This window comes from Chelonia mydas, chromosome 6, assembly GCF_015237465.2.
Source record: "Chelonia mydas isolate rCheMyd1 chromosome 6, rCheMyd1.pri.v2, whole genome shotgun sequence".
Classification (NCBI taxonomy): domain Eukaryota; kingdom Metazoa; phylum Chordata; order Testudines; family Cheloniidae; genus Chelonia; species Chelonia mydas.
The window spans coordinates 1,442,896-1,451,718 of NC_051246.2; the positions used below are offsets into that span (position 1 = coordinate 1,442,896).

The 8,823-nt window shown below is 55.8% G+C and overlaps 1 protein-coding gene across 2 annotated transcripts; it reads right to left on the reverse strand.

Moving 5' to 3' along the window:
• Positions 1 to 576: 576 nt before the first annotated feature.
• LOC119566506 (tripartite motif-containing protein 72-like) lies at positions 577 to 7,977 on the reverse strand. 2 transcript variants are annotated; one of them, XM_037901463.2, is made up of 4 exons: positions 7,844 to 7,977; positions 5,203 to 5,313; positions 3,137 to 3,194; positions 577 to 2,049 (listed from the first exon to the last, which is right to left on the reverse strand). In XM_037901463.2, exons 2-4 carry the CDS (start codon positions 5,212 to 5,214, stop codon positions 1,469 to 1,471), a joined length of 651 nt encoding a protein of 216 aa, XP_037757391.1. In that variant the 5' UTR covers positions 5,215 to 5,313; positions 7,844 to 7,977; the 3' UTR covers positions 577 to 1,468. The 2 variants fall into 2 exon arrangements, with proteins under 2 accessions (XP_037757391.1, XP_043405940.1); XM_043550005.1 differs by having other exon boundaries at positions 3,137 to 5,313; positions 7,844 to 7,889.
• Between the last annotated feature and the right edge of the window lie 846 nt (positions 7,978 to 8,823).

The following is an 8,823-nucleotide window of genomic DNA, read 5'->3' on the forward strand; positions in this document are numbered from 1 at the left end:
TCACCCCCTCCGCGGAGGCCTGGGGCCCGTTCCTCACCCCCCCCCATGGAGGCCTAGGGCCTGCCCCTCCCCAGAGGGGGGGCTGCATAGGACCCCAGAATAGCTAGGGATGGCCCTGCGGGATACAAAGGCTAGTTTGTGTCCTCTCCACATGGAGGGAGGGATGGACTGGGTTAAATAATTACACTCATCAGGCCTCTAACCAGGGCAAGATGGTACAGCTCCGGGGTCCAAAGCTGTGGAGCTGGGGGAATTGGCTGGTGCCTTTCTCTGTGTGATTCGTGAGTGGCTCAGGGAGCCTTCATGCAACTCAGCGGGGTGTGGGGCTCCACATGCTGATGGCTGGGTGATCACAGTGCCCGGAGGGGTTTGCTCCTTGTCACTAGCAAAGCACTGTGAGAGACAGCCCAGGGTGGAGAGTTAAGAGGAAAAAGTGGTACCCCAGTTCCAGGTTGTGCCCAGGGGACCCCATCACAGTATACATCTGCAGGAGCACAAGGGTTAACCCGAGGAAAGGTCTCCGCAGGCTCCAGATTCCCAGGGATCTGGATGGAGAAACTGAGTCACAACTCAGGATTCTGGGGAATGATGGCAAATATTTTTCTTTATTGAGCAAAGTAAAATAAAATCCTCAGAGAAGCACAAGCCCTGGGCTGGAGCAGCGAGAGGCAACAGCAGATTGCAGACAGCGGTAGAAAGGGATAGAGCAGCCAGCGCATTCTGGATCAGTGTAAATCAAATCCAGCGTCAACACCGAATCTCACTGTCCTCGCTCTTACGCTGGCTTTACATTGCAGGGAGTCCAACAGTTACTCCTCATTTGCACTGAGCAGAATCAGCCCTGAGGTCCCTGATAGGGTAACTCCTGACATATATCGGCCTGTCTGAGAGCAGAATTCACCCCTCCCCACGAGCTTGTCCCTTCATTTATGCTCTGGATGGCGTTTTAGGTGCACTTTGCTCAGGTGAGAATGACGACACCAGGTGCAATCTGGATCCACTCCTGGGTTCTCTCCCCAATGCTGGAGGGGAGTGGGATCTAGTGGTTAGAGCAGGGGTGGGGGGCTGGGAGCCAAGACTCCTGGGGTCCTTCCCTGGCTCTGGAAGGGGTAACCTAGATACTGTGATTGTAAGAAACATTTTTTACCCTATTCACAACAAACGCATTGGAGAAGGGCCTTGGCAGGGGGTAGGGTGTTGTGAAGGGAAACCCCCTCCAATAGCTCTGGGAAGGAGGGTGAATATACTGTAGAGAGTGAGTATCTCATGGTCTCAGCTTGCTGCTTTTTCAGCCCCATCCCAACCCCCCCGGCCTGTCTCAGCTAAGCGTGCCGGCTTTGCCTGGTCGGTGGGTGAGGTTAGTGTGGCTCTCAGAACAGTGCCGTGAAGCTAGCTAGCCCGCGGTATATGCTGGTAGCCCCAAGGCTGGGATGGCTTTGGTCCCCACCCCCACTAGTAAATCAGCCACTCACAGGATTTTAAGGGGCTGGGCGTTGCCCCCATTGTCATGCCAGCAGGGGTCGAAGAAGGGGTAGACGGGGGCGTTCTTGAAGGCAGCGTTGTAGAAGGAGTACAGGGGGATCAAATTATCGGGGTCATCGGGGTTGTAGAAGGTCACTTCCCCAGCCATGTAATCGAGATAGACCCCGATGGTCTCAGGGTGGGGGCTACAGTCAAAGGGCATCTGGTTGGTGTCAAACGCCCAGTATGGCTTCCCGGCCTTCTCCTTGTTGTAGCCGATCAGCCAGTAGCCCTCGGCACAGACCTCACCACACCCTGAAGTCTTCTGGATCAATCTGCCCCGTCTCTCCGCTCGCTCCGAGACGATGCCCAGGTTCCAGCGCGGCTTCTGGCCCACGAACACCTCCCAGTAGTGCCGCCCAGAGCTGAAGCTCTGCCGGGCCACCACGCAGTTGGCCGTGTCGAATTGCCTGGGGCTGCAGCTGACGTTCTTCTTGCAACTCCCACATTTCACCTCCTTCCCATCCGCTGAGATCTCCAGCTCGGGATGGGCCGTGTCTGGGTCCAGGGTTAGATCCTCCTTCTCCACTGGGAAAGGCAGAGGGGGTCAGGGGAAGGGTTTTATTCTGCAGCTTTATGGCTCTTCCCATCACAGCTATCACCTGATATTGATTTTTGGGGAGGGCCACAGATTTCCCACCCCTGCTGTGAGCTCAGCCCGTCTCATGCTAAGCAGAAGTGGGCCGGGTCGCTGTTGGGAGGGGAGATCTCCCTGGAAAGCACTGGGAGGGACCCTGCCATTGGATTCAGCAGGGCGGTAGGGGGTGTGATGCTGCAGGGAGCCCGGCAGGGGGCTCAGTGAGGGGTGTTCTCCCCTTTCAGTCGGTGCTGGCCCCAACACCCCAGTCATGCCACGCTGTGCGGCTGGCAGTGGGGTGTATATACAGCTGCCCCATCCCAGAGGTGGCCGCATCTCAGTGCCAGCTGACGGATCCCTGTTATAGAATCACAGAATCCTAGAAATGTGGGGAGGGAGGGGACCTCGAGAGGTCACCTAAACCAGCCCTCTGCACAGGGACAGCGAACCCTCGACCAGCCCTGACAGGGGTTTGTGAAGCCTGTTCCTAAAAACCTCCAGTGACGGGCAATGTTCCCTCTAATTTTCTACGTGCATGTGTGGAATGAATTGTATGTGCACCAATATGGAGGTGATGGATGGTGGGGGTGGGGCAGAGGGTTTTGGAGTGTGGGAGGGGGCTCTGGTCTGGGGCAGAGGGTTGGGGTGCGGGGGGGTGAGGGCTCTGGCTGGGGATGTGGGGTCTGGGGTGGAGCCGGGGATGAGGGGTTCAGGGTGCAGGAGGGGGCTCATGGCTGGGGCAGAGGGTTGTGGTGCTGGGCTCTGGGGGGGGAGATGAGGGGTTTGGGGTGCAGGCTGCCCCAGGGGTGACCCAAGGAGAGAGGACTCCCCCCAGCTCCTCTCTCACTGCAGCAGCCTGGGGACGGGGGAGAGGCACCCTTTAGCTCCCCCCTCCTCACGTTCCCCAGCTCCCCCTCCTCCTCTTCTCTATCTCCCCCCACTTTCCCCTCCAGCTCCTCCATTCTTGCCCCTGCTCCCCCCTTGGCTGGCTCTGTGCAGGATCAGATGCTTGGTCTCTGGCTAGTTGTCCTCACTCACCTGGTACGTCCTCATGGCCAGTCTTGGTAGCGTTTTTCCTTGGCCGCAGTTTATTGCTCTGGTGGGAGAGCAGAAGGGCAGTTGAGAGTCTCTCCAGGCCCCATTGCTTTATACAAAGACCCTGACCAACACTGGGGCCCTCCATGAGGCAGGGCACTTCACAGACCCCCCCCTCCCCCCACCCCGAGGAAGATCGGGGACCCTGGCACTCCACAGACTGTCCTTGACTGAGATAGGGGCCCCATCACACTAGGTGCTGCAGAGACCTCCTGACCAAGACTGCAGCCCGTTGCACTGGGCGCGACACCGACCTGGGCTCCCAGGTGCCAGGTGCTGCCCAGACACTCAGTGAGAAGCTGTCACTGTCCCGAAGAGCTCACAGCAGGTAGAAATGGCAGACAAAGAGCGGGAGGGGAAACAAAGGACCAGGGAGGGGAAATGACTTGGCCAAGGTGACACAAATAGTCGGTAGCAGAGTTGGGAACAGACCCCATGTGGCCTGAGCCCTGGTCTATTACCCTGTACGCTGGGCAATGCTGCCTCCGAATGCTCGAGTCTATCTCTGGCTCTGGGAGGGAAGTGGGGTCTAGTGGGTTAGAGCAGGGGGCCTGGGAGCCAGGACTCCTGGGTTCTATGCTATTCCAAAAAGTACTCTGTCCTACAGTAGTTTTAAGGTGTTTCAGCTACAACCACCACCGACCCAAACATGACAAAATGAGGGAACGCCCATCCCCATCGGGAAAGGTGTGAGAGGTCACAGCAAAGCATGCTCTGACAGCCTCGGTAAAATCAGGGCTGGAGGGAGGTGACCGAGCTCATATTGCTGCTGTGCTCCTCTCTAGGCACAAAAGTTGTGATGTGTTAACTATGGATGCCTAGACTGGTCTAAAGGGGCTCAGACGTGTACAGCCTATTCCCAGCGAGGACGGGAAGTTGATCTTGGGCGTATTGAATTTGTGGCTAAAGGAAAATAGGATCGAGTGGTTCTGCCTCGTTTCCTTGTCAACAGGGAATTGAAGAATATCAGGAAGCAGTTCAGCGAGCGAAGGAACAGCAGAAACGGTCCTGGAGCTCGGAAAGCAGGAGATGACTCCGAGACGTCTGGTTCTTTACACAGCATATGGTAGAGATGAGGATCTTTCACCATCTTCATGTACTAACTCAGGTTCCAACTGTGATCAAGTTGCACCGGGGCTTTATCTAAACTTCAGTATCTGGACCTTCAAATGAGCCAGAGCTGTGGGCAAGGGCATGTGGGCAAAGGGAGAAGGGGGGACTGTGACGATTTGGGGAACCTATGCACAGTTCATGAGTTTGGATTGATGTTCGGAGCTCCCTGTGTGCATGTATCCAGCTACCATCTCCGTTTTGTAAGCCTAGTCTGTGCTTTCCCTACTGTCCTTCTACCTCCATCTCAGAGGGAAATTCCAAGGCATGGTGACACAGGAGGGTCGTTAAACCTTGATGGTCCTCTATTCACATGAAGGCACCCAGATCAGTGGTTCTCAATCGTTCCAGACTACTGGACCCCTTTCAGGAGGCTGATTTGTCTTGCCGACTGCCAAGTTTCACCTCATTTAAAAACTACTTTCTGACAAAATCAGACATAAAAATACAAAAGTGTCATAGCACCCCGTTACTGAGAAATGGCTGACTTTCTCATTTTTGCCATATAATTATAAAATACATCGATTGGAATATAAATGTCTGGTACCCCACTGGGACGAGAAGAGTAAGGGGAGTCAATGGGAGAGTGTCTCCCGTCAGCCCAGTGCGGTGTGGACCCCACGGCAAGTAGATCTAAGCTACGTCGACTTGAGTTACGCTACTTCTCTGACGTGCTTTTCTATTCTCCAGCCTGAGGGACACGTGACCCCAGACTATGCATGTCTTTTTACCTGTTAATTCAATTTATTCTTCTTTATTCACTTGAGTTCGTATCACCCTTCACGCTGACCAGAGATCAAATTAAGACTTTAAAAAAAGAAGTGGGTGAGAGGGGCGGGGCGGGGGGGGGGATACTGATGCCACGATCCTTAGAGCAAAAAGAGGAAAAATCTACCTACCGGGGCAGCCATCACCAGTTTCAAGTTCCAAGGCTCGTCTCCAGTTGATCCAGGCAATTTGATTGACAAGAACTAAGCGGATCTGGGGATGTTGTTGCCTCTGCTTTATTCCTAGAAAACACACATCCACGTTAATCCATGATAGCTTTAATAATTACCTCTTGGTTCTCTGACTGCCCCTGCACCCCCAATGCCTCCCACCCACTGCTTTCTCCATTCTGCCCCTTCCTGCCTTTAGGGCAAGGTGTCTGTGTTTGGGGGGCCTCTGTCAGTTTGGGGGGGTGCCCATCCTCTCCCCCCAGCCACCAGCCCAGCAGGTGTCTGTGCTCCAGCTCCTCCCAGTCCCCAGGGCTGAACCCCCCAAACACACACCCCCCACTTTGAAGCTCGCGGACTCTCACACACGCTGCAACGTTTGTGGGAGGGGAGCAGCTGGTGGGAGATGGCCAAAGGCGAGGGGGGAACAAGCACAGACTGGCTTGTGTGTGTGTGTAATCGCCATTTCATTTCCTTAAGCAGCACGTTGCTAGTTTGGGGGCTTTCCCGGGCTGGGTGGCTTCGGGCTTCTGCCCTTTTTGGGGGGGTTGGTTTGTCTTTAATGTCCTGCCGGAGAGTGTGACTGGCTCCCGGGTTTGCAATCAGCGAAAGGAAAGCTTTAAAAGGCGGCTTCCTGCTTCATTTCTTTCCTTTATGTCAGGGGACTGGTGCCCCCTTACTAACATTCAGAGGGGGAGTTTTAGTTGCTAGCTCCCAGTACTAAAAAGGGGGAAGGGTTGATGGGGAATCAGGACCCTGAGCCTGACAGCCCCCAGAAACAATGGGGAGAGGCACAATGCTCCAGGTCAGCCTGATTGACAGGGCGGGCAGGCTAACCAGGGAGTCAGGAGGCCAGGGAGGTCCCGTCCTCTGTGTGAGCTGGATTTGCCTGGGTCAGCCAGAGTGGGGCTGAGCTAAGGAGAAAGCAGGGGCCCGAGCTGAGCTGGGGAGCAGAGCTGGGGAGCCAGATCCAGAGGGACCAGAGGCACAGCCCAGAGAGAGCAGACTTGCCCTGGGAGCAGAGCTGCAGCAACCAGAGCCAGAGGGGCCAGAGAAGCAGCGCAGGGAGCTGGAGGCAGAGCAGCAGAGACCGAGTGACGGAGCTGGGGCTGGAGCAGTCTGGAGCCGGGTGCGGTGAGCAGCTGGGAAGAGCGAGGGGGACCCTGGGCAGCGGGCCCAGCACAGGGCGATGCCTCAGCCAAGGGGCTCTGCAGGCCAGGCTTGGATCGTAACCCCGACAGGGCGGGGGTGACACTGGGCAGAAGGGTCCTGCCACCTAGAGCCTGAGGGCGTGTGGCCCCCACCAGAGCAAGTGTCCAACCCCCAGCATCCCTGCAGCAGGGCCAGGGCCTGAGAAGGAGGCCTGGGACTTACCAGGAACAGACTGTGAACTGCCCAGACGTTCCAGAGTCACTGTCTGTGACGTTTGCTGCCCCAGAGAGGGGTGATATGTTTCCTTTAACCTTTCCCATTTTCCCTTATTCTTTTTTTAATTAATTGTTGATGAAATAACTTGCATTTGCTTTAACTTGTATGTAACGGTCAGTGGGTAGGAGAAGTGCCCAGTGCAGAGAGAGTGCCCCGGAGTGGGGACACCCTAGCCCCTGTCCTAGGTGGCCGCAGCAGGGTTGGGGGTCGAGCCCCACAGGAATCCTGTTCCCAGCCTTGTTGGGGTTACGAGGACTCTGCCAGGCAGGAGAGTGGAAGGGGAGTCCTCAAGGGCAAGGAGGCCACTGGGTAAAGGAAGTGGGAGCGAGGACTCAGATCCTTTCGCTAGCCCCCTTCACCGGGGTAGTGCAGAAGCCAGGAAAGTTCCCCACAAGAGCGGGACAATTCCCCCGCTTACATTTCTCTTTCCCTTTCAGCCCCTGCTCGCTGGGCTGCTGCCTGCCTGCCTAGCACTGCCCGGGGAAGGAGGCTCCTGGCTGGAAGCTTATCCAGGGGACTGGGGTGGATGTGATGGGAGAAATTCCCAGGCAGCGGGGTGCTTGGGGGGTGGATCCAGGGGAAGGGAATCAATCCGTCCTGATGCGGGGAGGAGGGGGTGGTGACCAGAGTGTGTGTGTAGGGGGGGAGACGAAACTTCCTCTCTGGGAGGGAAAACCTCTCCTTCAGGATGAATCCAGACAAGGGAGGGAGCGGGGAAGGGACGGCTCCCCTCCCAGGGAAGCCCCGCTTGCCTGTGGCCGTGGCTGGGTGCCCGGGAAGGGGGCGAGGTGCAGCCCAAGTTCACTCATCAGACGTGAGGGCAAACTTTTCTTCCAGCCGCCCCCCGGCCCAAGGGCGACTTGCCCAAACTCCCCCAGCGAGTTAAAGTCAAAGCCAAGAGAAACCCAAGATCTTTCATCCTGCCCTAGTCACTAGCCAATGCTGCTCCCTCATGGCCCATTCTCTCATAGAATCTCAGGGTTGGAAGGGACCTCAGGAGGTATCTCGTCCAACCCCCTGCTCAAAGCAGGACCAATCCCCAATTTTTGCCCCGATCCCTAAATGGCCCCCTCAAGGATTGAACTCACAACCCTGGGTTTAGCAGGACAACGCTCAAACCACCAAGCTATCCTTCCCCCCATGGACTGGTAACCCCCATGGAGCAGGACTGACTTACCCGCCGAGAGCCAGGCACTCGCAGCCCCAGGGCCGAGGGAAGATCTGAAGGGCTGAGGCTTGCACCGGTGTAGATATTCCATCGGTCTGCAATTCTACCGACTGGAATTATACCGTCCCAGCCAATCAGAGCGCAGGAGTGCTGTACAGCATGCAGGTCCCTGCAGTCCCATTGGCTATCACAGAACGAGCCACCCCTCTGCCTCAAGTCACGTTGTTATCTCGCAGTGTGGCTAGTGTAACCAGCTGCTAACTCTTCCCCGGTGTCACTTTCACTTTTACTAATTCTACCCTGCCCATAAAAATCCCCCTTTAAGTTTTCCTTCTTGCCCCAGCCTTGTTCTTCCCTCTAGACTCTAAAGAGGGGAAAACTTAAGGCCAGAATTTTCCAAAGCATTAGGCAGGTAAAAGGTTTTTGATGGAGCTGGTCAGAAACCGGGGGATTGTTTCTGTGGACTATTTTGACATTTTGGGGAAAAAAATCTAAACTGAAATTTCTGAGCTGAAAACCAAAAGGAACAGTCACTTAGCGTACAGTTGTCACAGTTGGAGACATGCCAAGCAATCCCCTTGGAGCGTCTCTGGGGTGAAAGGAGGTGAGGAGAAAGTCTGAAGAGCTGGGTCCTGTCTGGCACAGTCTCAGGGTAACTGCACCTTTGATCCGCTCTGTGGCCTGCTGTAGAAATGCCTGTTTGGGTCTCAGGCCTCCAGCTGTCAGCTCTCTCTGGGCAGGGGCCTGTGACCCACTCCCGTCTGACCGGAGGTTTTTGGCTGTAGCCCCCTCTATTTCACTGGGATATCCCCAGCAGCCGGTCTGCCATGAGGCCAGCACCTGTGCTGTGGTTACTTTCCACAGACATGACAAGTGATTTACCAGTGACCCAAACGGTGTCTCCAAAGCAAGCTCACTTATTCAGGATAAAAGCCTCCAGAGAAAACATGGAGACAAGAAATGGATTTACAGGCACACTGAATGTACCG

Excerpts from the sequence above, each read along its gene's own strand:
- LOC119566506 (XM_043550005.1), bottom strand. The coding sequence starts at position 3,281 with ATGGAGGGCCCCAGTGTTGGTCAGGGTCTTTGTATAAAGCAATGGGGC. Across the intron at positions 2,050-3,136 it reads TGGCCATGAGGACGTACCAG|TGGAGAAGGAGGATCTAACC; the intron begins GTGAGTGAGGAC and ends TGCCTTTCCCAG.